Here is a 23,775-nt window from a genome sequence, read left to right as displayed (position 1 = left end):
TCTACTGGGCACATCTTATGGCTATTTAAGTGGAATTTCTAAGGAGCTCCAGAAAACTTATGAATTAACTATTTAATTCTACTCTTCTTACCTCCTTTGTTATCAGTCTCCTGAATTTGCTTTGTTTTCACTGTTTAGGTCTAACCTGGTAAAACCTGGTCATTTCTTTGTCCTGATTATTACAACAGTTTTGTTGTTGATTAAATTTCTACAATACAGAATTAGTCAATCTTTAAACAGTAGTACCAAAATTATACTCCCTACCTGTCATTTTCCCCCATACTCCCTCCCGGGGACCTTATGAGCTTTTCAAGATTAGGTTCTTCTTTAAATTCACTAAGTCATTACAGATACTTTTTTTTTTTTTTTTTTTAAATATATTTTTATTGATTTTTTACAGAGAGGAAGGGAGAGAGATAGAGAGTCAGAAACATCGATGAGAGAGAAACATCGATCAGCCGCCTCCTGCACATCCCCCACCGGGGATGTGCCCGCAACCCAGGCACATGCCCCCGACCGGAATCGAACCCGGGACCCCCCAGTCCGCAGGCCGACACTCCATCCACTGAGCCAAACCGGTTTCGGCAAGTCATTACAGATACTTAACCTTTTCTTTTCCCCTCCTCTTTTAATACTTGTACCTTTATTCTAAAATATGGGTCCTTTTTTGGGTTTCTATCACCCTACTGTCATGAATAAATTTTTACTCTAGACTTCAAAATTCCTTTCTTTAAATCTAGGAGGCACTGGCTTATTCTAAAAGGGAAAAACATTCTTTGGCTTTACCCTGAAGTTAATCCTTCCCTCCTCTTCCAGGATATCCTACAGGCTTGCATATATACTTTTGTAACAACAACTTGTAGTCAGATTTCATTTAACACTGGTTTAAGATAACAAAAGTTAGACTTTATTTCTATAGTTAATAAGTTTAAAATTCTAATACAGTACTGCTTTATTGAAAAAATCCACTCTTTCCCCACTACTACCAAATGCTGCTTTCATTAAACACTAAATTCTTTCATATACATTTCAGTCTGTTATTAGAATTTCTATTCTAGTCCACTGATTTATTCCTGGGATAGTGCCATCTATAATAATAAAAGCGTAATATGCTAATTAGACGGCCAAACAGTGGAACGACCTTCCAGATGACCTTCCGGATGAAGCCAGGGCTGTGAGGGCCAAGCCCCTTGCACCAATTTTGTGCATTGGGCCTCTAATATACATAATATAACTGTGCAATATATTTTATTATCCAGGAAAACAAATCTGCCAGCATTACTCTCATTTTCTTGCTATTCTTATTTTTCCATGTGAACTCTGTAACAGTGTTTTTGTTTAAAGGGGAGGTATTATGACACATCTTCATGAAGGTTTTAAAACCTATATTTTGAAAGAATATGTAATCTGGGGAAAACCTCACAGGAAAAAAATCATAGACATAACTGTCTGTACAGTATGATCCCAAATTTACAGGAGTAAGATATACAAGAAAAAAATACATAACAGATATATCTTAACAGTGGAATTACAGGAATTTCATCTTATTAAGCACTTACTATGTACTAGAACTTGAGCTAGGTAGGTACTGGAGATACAAAGATCAGTATGGCATAATCCCGCCCACCCCCATGACGCGCACAGTCTATCTACTCAGGGATCGTGATAGGTAATATACCAGCAGAGTGATAGATTCTGTTACACAGGGTGGAGAGAGAGAGAGGAGGGGCTAAACCAGTAGAGAATGGGGAGAGACGGAAAGTGTAAGCAAGAGAGAGTCTAATGGAGGGAAAACATGTAACAAGTGATTACAAGTGTGAAATGTGTTACAAAAAAGGAAGTCCCTTCCTATATTTTGAAATTTATTAACATAAGCAGGTATCTTTGGCCATTATTACATAGCATTAACAGAGAGGGTAAGAAGGACCTTTTATAGCCCTGACTGGGTAGCTCAGTTGGTTAGTGTGTTGATCATAGACCAAAAGTTTGCGGGTGTCGGCCAAATAGCGAGGCTGCGGGTCTGATCCCTGGTTGGGGCAAGTATGGGAGGCAACCAATCTCTCTCTCTTTCTCCCTAAGGTGAGGATTAAAAAACAAACAAAAATAAAAAAAGTATCTTATAGTCAAATGGTTCTACATATCTACATGTGAATACTGCTCTAACACTTAATAAATATGTCATTTTTGTTAAATTTCTTAACTGTAATGAACTACATACTAACTTCATAGGATTACTGAGAGGATTATACTATAAAAGGGTAATATGCTAATTAGACCAGTCGACCGGACATCTTCCGGCCATCCTTCCAGACAAAGTCATGGTGGCAGGGGCCGAGGCAGAAGCGGTAAAGGGTGATCAGGCCGGCAGGGGAAAGCAGCTTGGGGCGATCAGACAAGCAGGTAGGCAGGTGAGCGGTTAGGAGCCAGCGGTCCCGGCTTGCGAGAGGGATGTCCAACTGCCGGTTTAGGCCCGATCCCTTTAGACATCCCCCAAAGGGTCCTGGATTGGAGAGGGTGCAGGCTGGGCTGAGGGACACCCCTCCCCCACCCCTGTGCACGAATTTCTCATACATGTAAAGAAATTCATAACAATGCAGTAAGTGTTCAATAAATGGTAGCTATTGTTTTTACAACAGAAAGCCAGTTTTCAAGCTATAAGGCATATACAATTAAGAATTTACTTTTCACCTTAGCTAGTTTGGCTCAGTGGAATAGAGTGTTCGCCTGTGGGCTGAAGGGTCCCAGGTTTGATTCCAGTCAAGGGCACATGCCCGGGTTGTGGGCTCGATCCCCAGTAGGGGCTGTGCAGGAGGCAGCAGATCAATGATTCTCTCTCATCATTGTTGTTTCTGTCTCTCTCTTCCTCTCTGAAATCATTAACAATATATTTAATAAAAAAAAAATTTACTTTTCGTCCAGCCAGTGTATTTCAGTAGTTGAGTGTTGACCTATGAACCAGGAAGTCACAGTTCGATTCCCGGTGAGGGCACATGCCCAGGTTGTTGCCTCAATTCCGTGTGGGGCATGAAAGAGGCAGCCAATCAATGATTCTCATCACTGATGTTTCTATCTCTCTTTTCCTCTCCTTTCCTCTCTGAAATCAATAAAAATATATTTAAAAACAAAGGATTTTTCATAATCCTGATAAATCTCTCAATAAGACATACTTACTATGTCTTAATGTAGAAATCATTTTTACAAGTATAAAGGAGTCTAGTAGATGTCTAGAACCAATTGCTCATCTTACACCAAGCATTCATTAACAATACTACTGTTAGGAGATTTGAATGCCAAAGCTGTCATTGGTTTTGCTTACACTTCACAAGAAACCCAGATTTGGAAAATTACTATCTATAAACCAGATCTCTAAGGCCTCTTGCCAGAAAAGTTATTTTCTTTTATTAAGAAAACAAGTTTAGGCAAGTGAATGGGAAATATACTAACTTATAAACTATTCTCTTAATAAATATGGTATGTGGGTGTGGGGGATTAAAATCTAGTGAAGTACTTAGTGAAAATATATATTTTTAGCCCAGCCGTTGTGGTTCAGTAGTTGAGTGTCGACCTATGAACCAGGTAGTCATGGTTCGATTCTTGGTCAGGGGACATCCCCAGGTTGTGGGTTTGAATCCCAGTGTGGGGCTTGCAAGAGGCAGCCAATCAATGATTCTCACTCATCAATGTTTTTATCCCTCTCTCCCTCTCCCTTCCTCTCTGAAATCAATAAAAATATATTTAAAAAAATTATGTATTTTAAAGGCTTAAATGGCCATAAAGTTCGGAGAGTAACTGTACTATGGTTTAACTTCCATAAGAACATTAACAGAAGCATAATATCTATTGGCTTTGCAAAACTTTATTGGTGCCCAGCTGGTGTGGTTCAGTGGTTGAGCGCTGACCCATAAACTAGGAGGTCACGGTTCGAGTCCCATTTAGGGTACATGCTGGGGTTTCAGGCTCGATCCCCAGTGGGGGGCTTTCAGGAGATGACCAATCGATGATTCTCTCTCATCACTGATGTTTCTCTCTCTCTCCCCCTTCCTCTCTAATAGCAATAAAAACATATTAAAAAAAACTTCATTGGTGATGTTTCCATGTTTATTGATCTCAGGTTGTTTTTTTTTTAATTAACTAGGTCAAATGAAAACTATTTTAAAACAACAGATCAATCATCTAAACCTAAACTCTGTCACCTGGAGACTTCTCAACACTTAATTCTTAAGATTCATGGGACTAATCTGCTAACTTCTTAGACATAGTTTCCTTAAAACTGCATAGTACAGCTTCATTCATAGTATAGGTCTCTCCATCTATCTATAACAGGGGTGGGCAAACTTTTTGACTCGAGGGCCACAATGGGTTCTTAACCTGGACCGGAGGGCCGGAACAAAAGCATGGATGGAGTTTTTGTGTGAACTAATATAAATTCAAAGTAAACATCATTACATAAAAGGGTACGGTCTTTTTTTTTTTTAGTTTTATTCGTTTCAAACGGGACGGATTCGGCCTGCGGGCCGTAGTTTGCCCACGGCTGATCTATAATAATTAAAGCGTAAAATGAAAATTAGACTGGACATCCTTCTGGATGACCTTCTGGACGAAGTTGGGGCTGCAAGGGAAGCCTGGGTCCTGGGTGCCAGAGGGAAGCCGGTGCTGGCAGCTGGGGGAAGGAAGGCCTACTCTTGAATTTCATGCATCAGGCCTCTAGTTTATAAATAATTTCCTATTTTTCAAAATTCCCCCATTAGTTTGCCAACATCTTTTCTTTCTTTTTTTTTTATTTTGTTAATCCTCACTGGAGAATATTTTTTCCACTGATCTTTAGGGAGGGAGGGAAAAGGAGGGAAGGAGGGAGAGAGAGAGAAAACATCCATGTAAGAGAGACCCATCGATTGGTTGCCTCCTGCGACCAGGGTCTGGGATCAAACCTATAACCCAGGTATGTGCCCCTGACTGGGAATTGAACCTGTGACCCTTCAGTCTGAGGGCCAACACTCTAACCACTGAACAATACTGACCAGGGCTGCCAATATCTTTTCAAAGAACCATATTAGCTGTCTTCAAAATGGTAAGCAATATATGTCTCCATTTAATTCGCTTGTGGAACAATGTCTAGGTTTAAACATCTCATAGCTAATCTCTATTTTATCTCAGCAAGAAAATGGCTGTTAGCTGTTTCTTACCAGAATTTAATTCATTAACTTTAATAAAACACAACAATTACGTTAAAAAGACATTCTCCAGTGTTTAAACACACAATACTAATTAGTTAACCCCACAGAACAGACTAATTTTGCCTCTAGAAGAAGACATCAACAACAGCACAGTAGCACGTACTCATTATTTACTAGAATATTAGAACATAGGGCAGTGTTCTAAGTGTATTATAATGTTCTAATATTATATTATTTAATCCTCTCAACTACTCTGCCAGGGGAGGGAGGAGAACTATTATTTTTACAGATGATGAAACTGAGGCATAGAGCCATGTCTTAGGGCAAAGACAAAGAAGTAAGATTTAAGCCCACATAGTCCTCAAGCCTCATGCTCTTTTTTTAAAAATATATTTTTATTGAATTTTTACAGAGAGGAAGGGAGAGAGATAGAGAGTCAGAAACATCGATGAGAGAGAATCATCGATCAGCTGCCTCCTGCACATCTCCCACTGGGGATATGCCCGCAACCCAGGTACATGCCCTTGACCGGAATCGAACCCGGGACCCCTCAGTCCGCAGGCCGACGCTCTATCCACCGAGCCAAACCGGTTTCGGCTAAAAATATATTTTTATTGAATTTTTACAGAGAGGAAGGGAGAGGGACAGAGAGTCAGAAACATCAATGAGAGAGAAACATCGGTCAGCTGCCTCCTGCACACCCCCTAATGTGCCCACAACCATGGTACATGCCCTTGACCGGAATCGAACCTGGGACCCTTCAGTTCAAAGGCCGACGCTCTATCCACTGAACCAAACCAGTTAGGGCAAGCATCATGCTCTTAAACCCCTTCATTATGCTGTGCCAACAAAAACAAAGTTCTATTCAAAATCTCACTTTTTATAGGGGTTATGATGATGTTTTTTTATGGCCAAGATAACTGATAGATTAACATCTGCCCTTAAAAATATAAGATGCTATACTGTAGCATCTTAACCTTATACTCTGCCTGAGTAGAATCAGTGCCTTTTTGTCATATAATAATGCCCATGCCTCAAACCAGACAGGCAATATATATAGATTTAATTGATTTTTAGAGAGAGAGGAAGGGAGAGGGATAGAGAGATAGAAGCATTGTGGATTGGCTGCCTCCTGCATGACCCCTACTGGGGATCAAGCCCGCAACATAGGCATGTGACCTCTTGGCTTATGGGCTGACACTCAACCACTGACCCACACCAGCTGGCAAAGAGTCAATAAATTAATCATATTACACTGTGAAATGTAAAGCTAGTGTGTGTGTGTATGTGTGTACACACTTTGTGGATTAGTAATCTCAAATACTAAATCATGCCCTCTACAAATTTAGAAGGAATAAGTACATTCATCAAGTACCAACATTAGCCACATTAAAGATGACAACACACAAAATAAAATTCACACAGGAAATGAGGTTAAACAGAAACTTTGGACTTAAAAGACTGCCAATACAGCATAACAAGCTTGAGAAAGATGGTATTCCTGATACTTACTACTTTAAGTACAGAGTCATGTGGATACATGTTTCTCAGTCTTGTTGTAGCAGCCAATCATTTTTTCGTATTACAAGAATAGTTAAAGAGACGAAAGAGGAGTTGTTCTATCCAAGTTGAGAAGTCTAGAGCTTTGTTTGCTCAGTTTTCCTCAGCCTCATGCCACAGCTGCCCAAGACATTTCCACCTCACTCCTGCTTTTTTCTTACAATCACTCCTATTGTTCTTTAATCACGCCTCAATTCTGTTGGGCATAAACTTGATCATTCTTCCCAAAGTCTCTTTTGCTCCATTTTACAACTCAATTAATCTAGATTCCAAGATAAGTGAGAAGAAAAAGTCCAAGCCATATGAGGTACTACATTTTAAAGTCAGGACTAGAACTAGGATACACATTCTACACCAGAAACTCCAACCCTCAGCTTCCCAATCTTTAGCCAGCAATTCAAGGCTTTTCACGACATGGTCCTCCCTAATCTACCTTTTCAACTTCATCTCCCTTAAACTAAAAGACTTGTGCTTCAACTAATCTATATAGAGACTAATCAGTGTACACACTAATCCTTGTGCTGTTTCGAGCTTACCTTCATGATTACAATCATCACCAAGGCTGTACCACGTAGTGGTTAAAAGCATGAACTCTGGAGCTAGACTACGAAAGTTTGATATCATCTCCTCCACTTAACTTGAGCTGCGTGGCCAGGTTGGAAGTTAGGTAACTTTCCTTTGCCTCAGTTTCTTAATATGGTAAGTATGGGGAAAAAAATAGCACCCACTTCATGGAATTGTTGTAAGCACTAAATTAACAGTATTTACAAGACTTAGAGCAGTGCCCGGCCAGTGTAGCTCAGTGGTTGAGCATCAGCCCATGAATCAGGGGGTCATGGGTTCGATTCCTAGTCAGGGCACATCCCCACGTTGCGGGCTTGATCCCCAGTAGGGGATGTGCAGGAGGAAGCCAATCGATGATTCTCTCTCATCATTGATGTTTCTAACTCTCCCTCTCCCTTCCTCTCTAATAATATATTTAGAGCAGTGCCTGGCACATAGCCACATGTGTGCTATAATCATTATTACTACTGAACACCTGTGTAAAAGTGCTGCACTAGGTACTGAGGATATAAAAGAGCGAGAGTTCCTGTCTTCAGAGATTTCAACTCTACTTGAAGAAACAAAACACATTCTTTTTTCTTTAAATATATTTTGATTGATTTCAGAGAGGAAGGGAGAGGGTGAGAGAGATAGAAACATCAATGATGAGAACCATTATTGGTTGCCTCCTGCACGGCCCCTACTGGGGGTTGAGCCCACAACCTGAGCATGTGCCCTTGACCAGAATCAAACCCAGGACCCTTCAGTCTGCAGGCTGATGCTATATCCACTAAGCCAAACTGGATAGGGCCAAAACATATTCTTTAAAAAAAATTTTAATCAAGGCGAAAATGGTAGAAAATTCCAAAAGTAAATGCTAAATAAATAACAGAAAAAATGATGTGCTGTAAAAATTCTGAGAAAGGAGTAAATTTGGAGGTTTGGAGTTAAAAAAAAAAAATCCAATTAAAAAAAAAAAAAGATAGAATGAGATTTCTAACATAAAAACCATTATATTTTTCCCTTCCCTTTTTTTTTTGTTTTGTTAAATAACTCTTGCCTTTAACGTTCTTATGCTTCTATTAGAAATTAGGCTAAAGAAATGGTTTTCTACCAATAAAAAAACTTGCACGCCTCACAAATTCAAATCTATTCCGATATATTTTAGAACATTCACTTAAAACAAAAATTGTAAAACTATAAGACAATTTCATGTTTAAATATCATCTCAATCATAAAAAGTGAATTTAGTTTTAATTCAATAGGTATTCAACAATTAGTTTACAAGTAATACATTTGGTATTAGATTAGATTACTATGACCTAAAAGGTTAGAAAGTAGGATTAAAATTAAAATATAAAGTATGAATTCAGGAAGCTAGAAATTCTGAAAAAGAAACAAAAACAAACAGAAAAACCCCCCAAACTGATAATTTTTAAAAGGACATACTTAACCCAGACCATTCATCATCGATATAGGGCTGATTACGGCTAACATCCCACTGATAATCAGAAGTGGTAGACTGAGAAACTGGCTCAGCAGTAGACCCTTAAATGAAAACGAATGCAATAAAATTAAAAATGGAATTTTCTAATGATGTTTCATAACAATTCTATACTTTGCATACGGAGACTTAATTTTTTTTTTTTTATTTCTCCTAAAAAAAACCAAAAAAACCCCTCAGACATTATAAGAGTTAAGATAAAGGAAAAGTAGAATTAAGGGTAATTTTAGATTACACATGATAATCATTTGATCTAATTCACTAATAAGAAATATATTTTTCCTTAGTACCAATCCATTAGATTTTATCTTTTATAATATATTCTTCAAACTAGTTATCTATATATTTCAAAAGGTCAAAAAAGTTTTATTGGGGGAACGGGTGCAGGATGAGGGGGTCAATGGGGAAATAAAAGGGAAATCTGTAATACTTTCAACAATAAAGATAAATAAAAAAGTTTTATCTCTCTTCTTAATTGAAAATGATAAAGCACAAAAGAAATCCTGGATGTTTCAGGGTAGTCTATATCCTTAAAACCCTGAAGGAGAGAACTAGAAAATGTCTGAGTTTGCTAGAATTTTTTGCCTAAGGAAAAGTTAAAGAAGAGAGAGATGATTATTCTAGAGCAGTGGTTCTCAACCTTCGTAATGCCGCGACCCTTTAATACAGTTCCTCATGTCGTGGTGACCCCCCCAAGCATGAATTATTTTCGTTGCTACTTCATAACTGTAATTTTGCTACTGTAAACAATATGTAATTATGTATGTGTTTTCCGATGGTCTTAGGCGACCCCCGTGAAAGGGTCGTTCGACCCCCAAGGGGGTCGCGATCCACAGGTTGAGAACCGCTGTTCTAGAGAGTTAAGGCAGTGAGAAGCCAAAGAGATAAGAAGAGTTATGCTGGTGGTTTAGAGACCAAGTTAAATTCAGGTGCATTTAATGAAAAGAGAATACAGTTGACCCTTGAATGATATGGGTTTGAATGGCGTGGGTCCACTTATTCACAATTTTTTTTCCCAATAAAATTTTTGTAAATACTTTCTCTTCCTTATGATTTTCGCAACAGTTTTCTTTAGCTTACTTTATTGTTAAGACTACAGTATATAATATATATAAAACATACAAAGTATGTGTTAACACACTGTTTATGTTTTCAGTAAGGCTTCCAGTCCACAGTAGCCTTCAAGTGTTTTCAACTGTGCGGGGTGTGTGTGTGGGGTGTCAATGTTCCTAACTCCTGCATTGTTCAAGGGTCAGCTATATTCTAAGTGTTTTCTGTTTTTACTTTTCTTTTTTTGGGTGGGTGGAGAAGTGGTGAGGGGGGGTGGTGGTGGTCATATAGTCCTTAAGAATCTGATAACAGCTGTGGTAGACTACTGTTCAGAACTTACACAAAAAATTGCATATAGTTTTAGGGACATATAAATTCATGGGTGCCAGGTCAAAACACCCTGCTCTATAGCCATAAATTCATTTCAGAATGCAGATGTTCTTCATCCGGGATATATATACCCCAGACCTTCTGAATAAGAATCTCGGTATGTATCAGAATCCTTAGGTGACTCTAATATTCACTTTGGATTCAGAGTCACTGATATAAAGAATTGGTTAAGAAAAATACCTGTTAGTATAAAAGATACAATCACTTCCTCTGATCAAAGTCTTTACTAACAAATTTTACTAGCATTCCACTAATATAACTGCTTGATATACTCAATAGTTATGTATTCTTATGTAAATTTTAACAGAGTAACACTATAAAAATTCATATATAATTAGCACATGTACTGCTTAGAGGCGCTATAGTAACACTGTTGCTATTTCTTTAGCAGCCCATGCTACTTTCTCTGAATATATGAAGGGAATAGCACCCATGTTGTACAAAGTCACCAAATGAAGGCAGCAATTAACTTGTACCTCTGGAAGTAAAATGTATTCTGAGACTAGGAGTTGGCAAACTATTACCCATAGCCCAAATCCAGCCACCCCTTCTTTTGTATACCCTATGAGCTAAGAATAATACCAGATTTTTAGGTGGTTGGGAAAAAAAATCAGAAGAATTTAATATTTCAGAACCAGACACTCCTCTGTTTATGTATCACTTCTGGCTGCTTTCCTGTTATGATACAATTCAGTAGCTGGAACAGAGATAGTTTGGCTCACAAAGCCTCAAATATTTACTATTGGGCTCTCTACAGAAAGTGTCTGCTGATCCCTTTTCTAGACTAGTGACTCCAGACACTAGGGAACCACATAATTAGTACACTGGGTCCAGCTTCACTATAAACTTACGATGAATAAGAGAAAATAGAAACAAAATGCCAAATTACAAGTACGGCAGGAGTACGCTAGTAACAGCAGAGTATCTTGACCCTGAAAGGAAGGCCTTCCATTTGTACTTGTCTGTGTGCCAAAGCACTTCCAGTTACGTTGGGCCACAGAATCTTATGTCCACTGCAGAAAGGAACTCAGTCACTTGCAGATTAAGAACTTAGGTCTTTCTTCCCCTTTTATTAAGGCCTCTGTCATTTATATTATATATCTATTATTATGTTGATAGCAATACTTGATACTACTTTTCAAATAGCAAGAGCTAAATTAAACAGAAATTTTTTGTTAACTAAATGAAAGACTGTTTTCACATACCAGGAACAGCAGAGTTAAGTGTGAGAGATGCAAAAGAAGCAGAATTCTGTTCAGAGGTATTCATTCCCCTATCCACACTAGACCAAGCAGCTGTTAAAATAAAGAACGTCACTTGGAATCTTCGATTTGCAATGAAACTTAAAAGATTTGTACAGATTTAAAACTATGGTATCAATATTATAGAACCTTAGAAATTAGAACCACTTAATATAGCAATTGCTACTAGTTAGTGAATGTTTATTATGTACTGGCTCTTTACACCAACCACTTTTAATCTTTAGGGCAAACTTGCTAGCAAAGTTTCAGAGTAGTTAAGTAACTTGCTGACAGCTAGAAAGCAGCTGAGCCAAGACAGGAACTTAGGCTGATTTCCAAAGCCTATTATGCTCTTTCTACCATTGCAAACTACCTTATTATCTACCACAATTAAGCTACGACTTTGGGCCAGGGACTGAACTTTATACTTGACATTCATTTATCAAATCCTCACAAGTACTTGAACATGAGGTTCATACAGGAAGTTAAATAAACTACCCTAATTTCCATAAAAGCCAGTGGAAGAATAGGGATTCATACCAAATTGATCTACTTGAGGTAGTCCATGCTTATTCCACTACACCATGCTATCTTCTCAACATCTCCAAGCGATTTCTTACTTCTATATGGATATTTTAAGGAGCATATACATCTGTGATGTCAGACACTCCTGAGCAAACCTAATTTCATAGTTCTCTTTCAATTTCAACAAAGGTCCTAATCTATCTAAGCAGGACCTCTAATCTGCTGCTTAATTTCATCTCTAACAACATTAAGCAAATACCACCTAATTTATGTCCTAATTATGAAAATGCCACATAGCTTTTGTAAATAAGTTGCAAATAGGTCACAGTTCTTAACATTACTTGATAAAACTTGACCATTGGTTGCTTTACAGCATAGAAATTTATGCTTTCCTTACTGCTGAAATTAGCTGGGAATTTAGGGATTGTTTCTTCTTACAAATTTTGGTATTCCTACACAATTTTTGGATATTTCAGAGGGAGGATGGGAGAGCAAGCTTAAGAACAGTATTAGTAAATGATCTAAAGTTTGCTTCGTGGAGACATTAGTCAACATGAGTCTTTTTAAGCTTAAAAGTGATGGGAAAAGCAAATAACATAGGGAGAAGTGATTTTTTTCTACTTAAACTAAAAGGAATATACTAACAAAAATTATCTGGCAAGCACAACAGAAAAAAAATATCTTTGATGCATAGAAATTACAACATAATAAAAAAAATCTTAAGAAGCAAAGAACATGAATAGAAATTCATAAAAGAAATAGACATGATCAAGAAAGTTGTGAAAATATGTAATACTTTTAACAATAAAGATTTAATTAAAAAAAAGTTGTCAAAAATATTCAGCCTCATTAGTAATTTGAAAAAATTAACCAAAAACAATGTATGTTCTTTTTGCTTATCAATTAGAAAAGATTTTTAGAAATAAGAATACCCAACCTTAGTCAGCATATGACAAATGGCACTCATACTGGTACTGATATATAAATTAGAACTCTTTTAGAAAATATGTTGGTATATGTCATGTAGCATTATAAACATTCATATTCCCTTTAATATAATATCACTCCCAAGAATCTATCCTAAAGAAATAATCCCAAAACAAATATATTCAAGGCAATGTTATTTATAATGACTAAAAAAATAGAAAAAGTATTTCTCCAATAACACAAAAGTATTTAGTAACTTATGCTATGCTTATACAATGTATTATAGGGCCATTAAATAAAAACACTTACAAAATGGAAAATGTTTATGTAACAATGTTAAGTGGGAGGTGGGAACATAAAAATGCCTATCTGATTTGGATTACGTAAAAGAAAAATTGTATACGGGGGGAGGGGGGGTGGAGAGGCCATAAAATACACAAAAATACAGTGGTTGGCATTGGGTGGTATAGTAACACTGAGTTTTTTCTTCTCTTTCTGCAGTTTTCCATATTAAACATGCATTTCTTTTCATAATACACCCACCCATCCCTGAAATTGTTGCTTTTAATTTGATGGCTCTCAACAGAAAAAAGATCCTCAACTACTGATCTTTGTCTTTAAAACCCAGGGGAAAAATTAATTACAAAGAGGCATTAAACTACTGAAATTAATAAAAACGACTGGTCACACATTACACTTATTACATCACTAAAAATATAATTATACCCATTAGCTACATGGGTAATCAAATGTGATGAAGTATGTGAAAGCACTAAGTCAAGAGCAAATAATACATGGTATTATTTACTTAGTTTGCTCCATAAGAAGGACCTGAGATGAGTTAATTATTGCTATTATTTCTGTATGGTATTACTAAATTTTATACTCATGGATCTTTTTTCATTCCTGGGAAATTCACAATGTACCAGATAAACAATTTTAAATGAATTTAAAAATTTCTAACATTTCTTACCAATCCCAGAAAAAATTGAACGGTCACTCCAACTTCTTCCCCAGTCTTTTCCATTCGCATTAGCATCTCCAGTGTCTTGACCCCAAGCAGATGGCTCAGCTTTCCTCTTGCCTGCAGAAGCAGGTGAAACAGAGTTCCACTTCTCCTCCCCTGCACTTATCTGTGAGGAGAGTTTTATAGACTTTTCATTCCAGCCTCCTCCATTTATAGTGAGGTTTTCATTCAATCCTGAAGAAACTTAAAGAAAGAAAATAAAGATTAAAAACTGGTACATGACTCTTTCTTAAAACTGGGATATTTTCAAATTTCTAGGATTGCTCAGTTTATATTTATCACTCATTATTTCCTCATACTGCCCTCTAAATAGCCTGAGCTTGAAAGAAGAAAATAAAGAATTTAAAAAGTGACATGACCAGCATGAATGACTTTTAAGTTAAAAACTAAGAGGTTTGACCTTAATATATATTCACTAATGTTTTCAACAGCAGAATGACTTGCTCAAAGGAAATGCAATAGAACAAAAAGGAAACCAACATAGTCTGTATACTCAGAATACTTACCCACTAAAAATATAAAGATTTCGTCTTAATTACAGGTTCTTTACTTAAATATTTACATATATACTATGTATAAAGCACTAATTCTAAAATCATTAAAATCAACTGAAAAATTTTTCCTTTTTTTCATGCATGAAAGATGTTTACTGCAACATTGTATATAATATTAGAAATGAAAAGTAACCTCACATTACATCCAGCCTGCTTCTAGACTTGTTATGTGAAAATTTCCTTAAAAGTAGACACTGGAGCCCTATCTGGTTTGGCTCAGTGAATAGAAGGTTGGCTTGGTCCCAGGTTCAATTCCAGTCAAGGGCACATGCCCAGGTTTCGGGCTTGATCTCCATTAGGGGGCGCACAGGAGGCAGCTGATCAATGACTTTCTTTCATCATTGATGCTTCTATTTCTACCTCTTTTTCCCTCTCCCTTCCTCTCTGAAATCAATAAAAATAAATATTTTTTTAAAAAAAGTAGACACTGGAGTCTCAGCCCAGACGAATTAAAATCAGCATCTCTAGGGGTGGAATCCAGACATCAGTATGTATGTACATACATACTTGTATACAATTATATGTGCTTATGTGTCTGTATGTATATATAAATGCATGTAGGTGTGTGTGTGCGTATACAAGTCTATGTTCCTTTTTATATACATGATTGCTGTTTTTCTAAGCTTCCTAGATGATTTTAATGCGTAGTCAGGACTCAGAACCATGGGAAAGAAGAAAGCTGACAGCGTTAAGAACAAGCCTAAAATGAGAAGGTGCCTTTTCATTTCTGAATTTAAGTTGTACTACAACACTTTAGTTTTTAGGTAAGGTATATCACCAATTTAATTCAATCTTTATCATAAACAAGTAAATAAAGTATGTTTTCTATTTGTGAAGCACGGTATAACTTTAGACTATACTTATTGTGAAATACTTGATAGTGTTAAGGAAGCAGTTTCAAAGGTTATAGGTATTAAGGCTTTTTTCTTAATAAAGAGTGGAAAAGCCTTTATCTTATATATGCCTATATTAAACACAAGTCCAAAAAAAAAAAAAATCCTCCTTTTCTTCACTGGCTTAAATGAGGCAAGCAAGAATCAAAACTGTATATATTAAAATAATGTTTTCACATATGGAGGAGAGGGGTAAACAACTAGAACATATCAAAGACTATTAGAAATGGGAGTGATTTTACTTTTTATCTATTTTCTAAAATCTCTAGACTGTGATTATGTTACTTTAGTAATTAAAAACTATTAAGCCCCATTTCCCTTTCTGTGTCATTCATGTGAGGAAAGAGACATGCGTGTAAGTTTCTATTTTGATGGGCCTTCAATTTAAGTTACATGTAATTTCTCTCACCCTGAAGTGTAGGATCTCCTTTTCCAGACTTAAAGTTGCTAACTTGAACATTTAGATGAGATTCACCTGGTTGAAATAGAAATAAAATTTATTTAATACTAAATAGGCCACTATGCACATTAAATTAGGAGTAACATACAAATCAATTTTCTTACTATTTATAATAAATTGTTCCTTTAAGCACTAAATTCTTTCACTGGAAAAGAGCCATTTTTACTCACAATGTAATTTCACATGTCCTTAAGGAATTCAGTTCTCTAGTTACCATATTCTGAGTCAATGAAAATGCCAACAAAGGACCTGGAAAATTTCCCAAGTAAATAGAGCCTGCTCTTATATCAAGATTCTTTTAAGTAGGAACTAGAGAACTGGGCTCTGTAACTGAATTCAACTTTGCCACCTCATTTTGCCACCACAATACCAGCTGCCATTTCAACAAGTGTAGAAGCAAGCACATCAACTAAAGAACTTTGTCAGTATTTGGGACCAGGACTTAGAAACTGTGGCACGAGGTGAGAATACATGTTTTAACAAACATACAATTTCTCTGACACTAAAAAGCATAATAATCACAATATATCACAAAACCAGCATGACACAGGATTGTGCTAGCAAGGAAGGCATGCATAAGACAATCGAAAAAGCGTGACCAACAGAAACACTAAAGTATGGCTAATATGTAACAGTGAAAATGGGTAAGTAGATGTCATTTCTGTACCAAAGCAATAAATTCCACCAATTCAACAAGCAAAAACGTAAAAAGGGAACAAACCCAAGAAAGTGGTCTAGAGACAAGTGCAGGGTGGGGAGGAAATTAATAAAAAGGTGAAGAAGTTTAAGTCAATGCCTTAAAGCAAGCTGAACAGTATAACTCTGCCAACTTATGTCTCCAGGGTAAAAATGATGGCAATGTAAACAGCTACCAGGAAGTTATCACTATTAGATAATCTGAACATTGGAGATACTTGGGAAGAACCCCTGAAGTTCCAATCTAGCTTTATCAAACACCTATGGCATTCTCAAACATTTGGGGTGGTGAGAAATCCAGATAGAACCTGCACTACCAGAACATGCTTGTTTCATCTTGGAGTATAAGCACCACATGCAGAATGATTACAAATAATTGCATTTAATGTATTGTCCACTATAAGAAATGGAAATGTAAGAGAGTTGGGGCAAAGCAATATACACAAGAAAAAAAGAAATAACATCATTTTCTCATGTGACTCAAGGCAATTTTAATTGAATAGGCCATTCATTAAGCAGTATGTAACAAATAACCCACTGCTGGTATCAGATAAACCAAGACGTGGTCCACAATGCTCTCAGAAGGGTCTATCAGCACAATGATGTAACTAGTTCAAAATAATCAGATTTTGATGTAATGCTATTTTGTACATCAGATTTAAAGGAGTTGGATTTGATGTATCACTCTTATGTTCCACTAATATACCTTTATTCTTCTTGGAACCAACAGGAAATGATGCAGTTGTAAGTTGCTCGGTGGTAACTGTGATGGTATTTTCTATCCCAGGGATAGTTGAATCCAATGAACCACAATCAGTCTGTACCTTATCACGTTTACGTTGCTGTCGTTTTTCTCTGTGACTAATTTTAGTTTCCCAGGCTCCTGACATAGCCCCAGAAAAAAAAAAGTTATTCAGTAAGGGGAAAACAAAAAGTTGTAGTGTTGTTTTTTTTTTTTGAGGGGGTAGGGGGAAGACAGGGGAATGGAGCAGTGCACACAAAATAGCATGATAAATTTATATATTAAATATGCTATTTAATAGGAGTGCTGATTATACCAATTTATCCTAAGATTTATTCTAATCTCAATATATTGTTTTAGGCAGCTAACTGCCATTATTTATTCTCATAATTTTTATCAAATCTATCTCCTATGGCTTAGAAAAAAATGACACAGAAGTCATCTTGTATATTTTTCTTTTGCTCAATAAAACTAATAGGAGAGTGTTATACATAACTACTAATAAATGAGTTTATTAGGCAATAACAATAAATGCTCACTCAAAAAATTTGTGCACAGCCTTCTAGGGATAGCATATTTAAGAACAATGAGGGAAAACCTAAACTACATTTTTAGAAAACAAAGACAAAACAAATGGCTTTTTAAGCTCAAGATATTGAGTCAGACCTTAAGTTTCAAGGCAGTTCCTTTTAGGAAAAGCACTGTTAGATCCTTAAATAATTTAGCTAAAAAAGTGTTTCTTAACAATGTCATAGATCTGTACATTAAGATCTATAGTTATTAAAAAGAAGAGCTAGATACAAGATTAAGCAAAACAAATGCACCTTTGATACAATGCACCTTGGTAAAAAAAAAAAAGATTAAATTTTTTTCTATAGTCCTTTCACTTGCTCAAGTACCTTCATCAACTTCCTTCCCATCATGGCGTGAACTGTTTTGCACTGCTTTAGCATCTGACTTTGATTTCTTCTTATTTTTCTTTGACTGAAAGTAAAATAAAATGTTACTTAATATTTCATGTTTTTGGAAAGGTAGGAGTCAGTAAAATACATAATAAATGTATGATACTGACAACCAAAAAATTAATGTTTGATTAAAAAAATTAACATACTAAAATGGCAATAATACAAGGTTACCATTTATTGAGTAGTTACTAAATGCTAAGTACTTTACACTATTTATTCCTTAAAAATACTCAATGGAGAAGGTATTATTCCTATTTTAGAGATGAGAAAATGAAGACTTAGAGATGTTAAATATTAAAGAGGCTGTTCTGGGTCACACAGTTAGTAAATGGTAGTCAAATTTGGAAATAGGTCTATCTGGCTCCAAAGTCTGTGCCCTTAGACATCATGCTATCCTAATTTAAATAATAAATAAAGTGCTATAATTTGGCGTTTTTAGAGCACTAAAATAAAAACCTATTGCTAGTGTTTTCAGAAGAAAAATGATGTACTGATTAATGAGTTGGATTTCATAAAGATTATTGGCATACCTTATGTATAATAAATTGAGTCAACTGTATAAAGTAGGTAATATTTTGTCAGTTTAAAAGCTATGTGCAAATACCTAGAACTTGTATATACAGGGTGGGACAAAAGTAGGTTTATAGTTGTTCATATGGAAAATAACACAATAATAAAGAATACAAGAAATAAACTGTGTTTTGTGTACTCACAACTGTAAACCTACTTTGCCCCAATCTGTAGTAGATGCTTAATAATTCATTTAAGAAAAAACACACAAGATGTTGACATTTTGGAATGGCCTGCCAACTCCCTTCTATTATTTTCTCATTTCAAAGGCTTGCTAATAAACTTCTAAAGCCATGATTTCTATATTTACATTGTTTCCAGAAAATTAATAGTTGTAAGTGATTTTATTTATACTTTGTATTCACTCATTTAACTATTTATTGAGATTATCTATGTGCGTATTGTTGCACACTATCTTAAAGTTAAGTTTACAAATAAAAAGAGATTGTATTTTCATGTCTTTTTTATGGGTAAGCAGTAAACAGACTGAATAACCAATAATGACAGCTAACTGCTTTTTCTATCAATAAACTACCTGCAAATATTCTCAAGTGACATGACCTCTTAAAGGTGATTAAAATTATATTTGATAATGGGAGCATATGAAAATTATTAAATTTTGTTTACATTCCCCATAGTTCATTTGCATTTGTTTGTTTCATTGTATGTCCTTATTATCATTAACATGTTGCATGTATAATGTCCTGTTTTATCACATCTACCAAACCAGGTTCATATCCACTTTTTAAAAATTACGATATCATCCACATACCATAATATAATTCAGTGGTGTTAGTAATTTGAAGTTGCATAACTACCATCATTATCTAATCCAGAATATTTTCATCATCCCAAAAAAGAAATGTGACACCCATTAGCAGTCCCTCCCTGCTACCTTTTTCCCACTGGCACCCACTATGAATCTTCTGTCAGTCTCTGATATCCACTATTAAATAAAGATAGCACATTGAGCATCTGTCAATACACAGCCTAGAGTAGTGGTTCCCAATGTGGGGCACATGCCCCAAAAGGGGGCAATTTGAGAATGAGTTATTAACAGTGAATTTTTTGCATTTCTTATAGTTCTAGGGGCCTCATATACAGTATATATATAACCTATATAATAAAGAGCTAATATGCTAATTAGACTGGACAGCGGAACGAACTTCCGGAACAACCAGTGGGTGAGGGGTGGGAGGAGAGGGGGAGGCCGTGAGGCAGCCGGGGCTGCAAGGGCCAAGCCCCTTGCACGAATTTCATGCATCAGGCCTCTGAAATTTATGCATTTCAGTTTTCTATTATATTTTTGAAACTTTATTTGCTATCTTTTCATATCACTTCATATTATTTTTTTTTAACAATTTCTTAGTGATTTCTTCCTCAGCACTTCAACTGTCCTTTCATTCTTTTATTTTCCTCTTTCATGGATGCCATGTTCTTTGGAAGCTTGTTTAGACCAAGGTGATGGCCTTTTAGGCTTCCTCCACATGAATAGGAGTTCAATTTTTGAATAATAAGAATTACATGTCATGGCGGGGTGGGCATCAGGATTTTAGATATGCTTAGGTGGGGCATGGCCAAAAAAGGTTGGGAACCACTGATCTAGAGAATGGGTTGGCAAACCTTTTCTATAAAAACAGTAAATATTTTAGGCTTTGTAGACCATATGGTTATACACGTAGCAACCACACAACCTTGCCACTGTAGCATGAAAGTAGCCATATACAGTGTATAACTGAATGGGTATGACTATGTTCCAATAAAATATTATTAACAAAAATAGACACCTGGCTTGATTTGGAGGGTTGAAGTTTGTCAATCCCTGACCTGGAGCAGCACTGTCCAATAGAAATATAATGCACACATATAATTTAAAATTTTCTAACAGACACGTGTTAAAAAGTGAAGAGAAATAGATAACATTAATTTTAATAATACATTTATCCCAACATGTCCAAAGTACTATCATTTCAAAATGTAATCGTTAAAGAACAAAACAAAACTAATAAGAGTACGAGCAAGACTGCTTAAATAGCCACATGTGGCAAGTGGTTACCATACTGGACAATGCAAAACTACAGGAACTAACTAAAAGTGGTACTCCATTTTACTGATAAGAAAACTGAGGCCATAAAGACATATACATTGGCTAAGATCATAGGGTTTATTAAGTGGTAAAACCAGGACTAAAATCCAGTTCTGACTCCAGAGCCTGCTCTCACAAATACTATTCTATTCTCTTTCTACATTTAACTCCAAATACAAATTTAATCATGCATTAAGTATGTGATTTGGGGCTAACTCACTCTAAACCCTTTTCCCCAACTGTTATTTGGGACAAAAATTCCTACTAACCTCACATAATAAGCTTCTTTTAAGGATTAAATAGATGTGAAAGCAGATTATTAACTACAGAGCAGTATACATAAGATTTTTAAAAGAGGGAAACTATATAAAAGGATAGAAATTACATTCACACTGAAATATATACTGTGATTTGTCACTAAAATCTGCAGAAAAACAAAAAATTATCTTTGTTTAGGCTTCAGTCTTGTTTGACTTTACTATTATCTTTAAAAGTAGTTAGCTAAACAAAATATTCAGAAGAGATTTAATAACATATTATTAAAAGCTTTAAATAAAAATGCATACATACTACTAATTTGCTCCAGCCATCCAACTGAAGTGAATGTCTTACTTGTGAGCAGCTCTACTACAACTAATACTTTTGAAAGAAAACTGGGAACACACACACTCTTCTGGCTTCCTTGTTACCATAGTTCAGCCCCCAGCCCTCAACTCCAATTTGTTGTCAGACTCCACCAAGAATCCGGGTGGATTACTAAACTAGTCTCTCCTGAATGGTCTTCAGGCAATCAAGATTTATTAAATACCTACTATGTGCCAGACACTGTTTTAGGAACTCAGTATTATAGAGAACTGAACAAAAGTCTCTACTTATGGGAACTGTGTTATAATCGAAAAGGATAAATAGACATGTAAATGAGATATTAGGAGAAATTCTTATCCTCAAGGGCTTCCCTCCCAATGCTCATCTCCCAATATATCTATACCAGTCCAATTAGCTAACATTCCCTACCAGCTAAGAAGTCATTAATAATATCCTATATGACATTTAAGTTCTTCCACAAATTAATCTCAACCTGTAGTCTTTTATCACACACTAGAAGCCCAGTACATGAATCCTCGGCGGGCCAGCACCCTCTTGCAATCCGGGACCCCCCAGGGATGTCAGAGAGCCGTTTTGGCATGATCCCCGCAGGCCAGGCCCAGGGACATGCACCGGGCCTAGTATGCATATAAGATCTTTGGTTAATCTCTTCCCACCCTACCCCCTTCCCCCTTCTTTCTGAGATTCATCAGTCTGTTCCATGTATCCATGCCTGTGTGTCGAGAGTCTGCCCCCTGGTGGTCATTGTGCATCATAGCTACCAGCCAGTTGGCTGGTCAGCAGGTAGCTTAGGCTTTTATATATACTAGAGGCCCAGTGCACAAAAATTTGTGCACTTGGGGGGTCCCTCAGCCCAGCCTATGCCCTCTTGCAGTGTGGGATCCCTCAGAGGATGTCCACCCCAGTGGGGACCCTCACCCCATGGAAGTTTGGCCAGCCTGGGTGAGGGGCTGATGGCTGTTTTCAGGCTGGCCACACCCCCTTTAGGGTGGGGGAGTCCCCACTGGGGTGCCTGGCCAGTCTGCATGAGGGGCTGAGGGCTGTTTTCAGACTGGCCAAGCACCCTGGAGACGTAAGCTCCCAGCCTCTCCTTTTTTTCTTTTTTTTTAATTCTGGGATTTATTTACCTTCTATAATTGAAACTTTGTTGCCTTTAGCAGAGGCCTGCAGAAAGCTTGGCTTCCTCCATCGCCAGGGGCAACCCATGCCTGCTTGCTCCAGCTCCGTGGCCACAGCCGGCTGAAAGCAGGTATCTGGGGTTTGTTTACCTTCTATAATTGAAACTTTGTTACTTTCAGTGGAGCTCAGAGCTGGGCCGCGGCAGGTGGGGAAGCTTGGCTTCCTCCATCACTGGAGCAAGCAAGCTTCCTGCTCGCTCCAACTCCGTGGCTGCCGGCCACCATCTTGGCTGGGTTAATTTGCATATAGTCGCTCTGATTGGCTGGTGGGCATGGCTTAAGGTGTGGTGAAAGTACGGTCAATTTGCATGTTTGTCTTTTATTAGTATAGGATAGATATAACCATTTGGTTCCAACAAGACTGTCACCTGGAAACATGCCTGTCTTTGCCCAAGCTGCACTGACTGGATTTTCTGTTAAAATAAAGTGCTGCAGCCAGGTGTAGGGTAATTTTCTTGGCCCCCTGAACCATCTATTCCACTACTGATGTTCAGTGCACGAAATGATCTGTCTCATTATTTTTCCATAACCCAGCTTAAGTTCCACCGCATTTGCTTTAACCATGTCACTTCCCCTTTTACTTGCCCCTCATTACATAATCTTAAATCTTTAAATATTTAAAACTACCATGATTTCTGCCATTTGTTACAAACTTCTTGTGACTTTCCCAATGCTGTGCAGGTGGTCATAGTTTTCCTAATGATAATGTGAACTTCTTGAAGGCAAGAAAATAAGACATTTCATTATATTTTTTCTTTTTTTTAATCCTCACCTGAGGATATTTTTCCATTGATTTTTTCTTTTTCTTTTAGAGAGAGTGGAAGAGAGAAGGAAAGACAGAGAGAAATATCAATGTGAGAGAAACACTGATTGGTTGCTTCCTGCACGTGCTCTGACTTAGGGGGTCAGGGGGAAGCCTGAAATCAAAGTATGTGCCCTTGACCGGAATCGAACCTGGGACCCTTTGGTTTGCAGGCCGACGTTCTATCCGCTGAGCCAAACCAACTAGGGCCATTATATTTTCAATATAATCTTTAGTTTGCTTCATCTGAACGACTCATGATAGATACTGATATACAAAGAT

At 36.8% G+C, this 23,775-nt stretch overlaps 1 protein-coding gene across 10 annotated transcripts in view; it reads right to left on the bottom strand.

The window, feature by feature from the left end:
- MTDH (metadherin) overlaps window positions 1–23,775 on the bottom strand; it is a 63,722-nt gene that overhangs the window by 15,449 nt on the left and 24,498 nt on the right. For 2 of the 10 annotated variants that reach the window (XM_036337819.1, XM_036337813.1), the window contains exons 3-9: window positions 20,609–20,659; window positions 18,186–18,270; window positions 17,251–17,427; window positions 15,798–15,863; window positions 13,888–14,124; window positions 11,427–11,516; window positions 8,727–8,825 (exon numbers count right to left, since the gene is read on the bottom strand). In XM_036337819.1, coding sequence (XP_036193712.1) covers window positions 8,727–8,825; window positions 11,427–11,516; window positions 13,888–14,124; window positions 15,798–15,863; window positions 17,251–17,427; window positions 18,186–18,270; window positions 20,609–20,659 — 805 coding nt within the window. The remainder of the gene's footprint in view (window positions 1–8,726; window positions 8,826–11,426; window positions 11,517–13,887; window positions 14,125–15,797; window positions 15,864–17,250; window positions 17,428–18,185; window positions 18,271–20,608; window positions 20,660–23,775) is intronic. The other 8 variants (XM_036337816.1, XM_036337814.1, XM_036337817.1 and 5 more) reach the window with 8 other exon arrangements.

Source organism: Myotis myotis, unplaced genomic scaffold, assembly GCF_014108235.1.
Source record: "Myotis myotis isolate mMyoMyo1 unplaced genomic scaffold, mMyoMyo1.p scaffold_m19_p_16, whole genome shotgun sequence".
Lineage (NCBI taxonomy): Eukaryota > Metazoa > Chordata > Mammalia > Chiroptera > Vespertilionidae > Myotis > Myotis myotis.
Note: the sequence above shows the minus strand (reverse complement) of the source record. Positions and strands in the feature narration are given on the sequence as shown.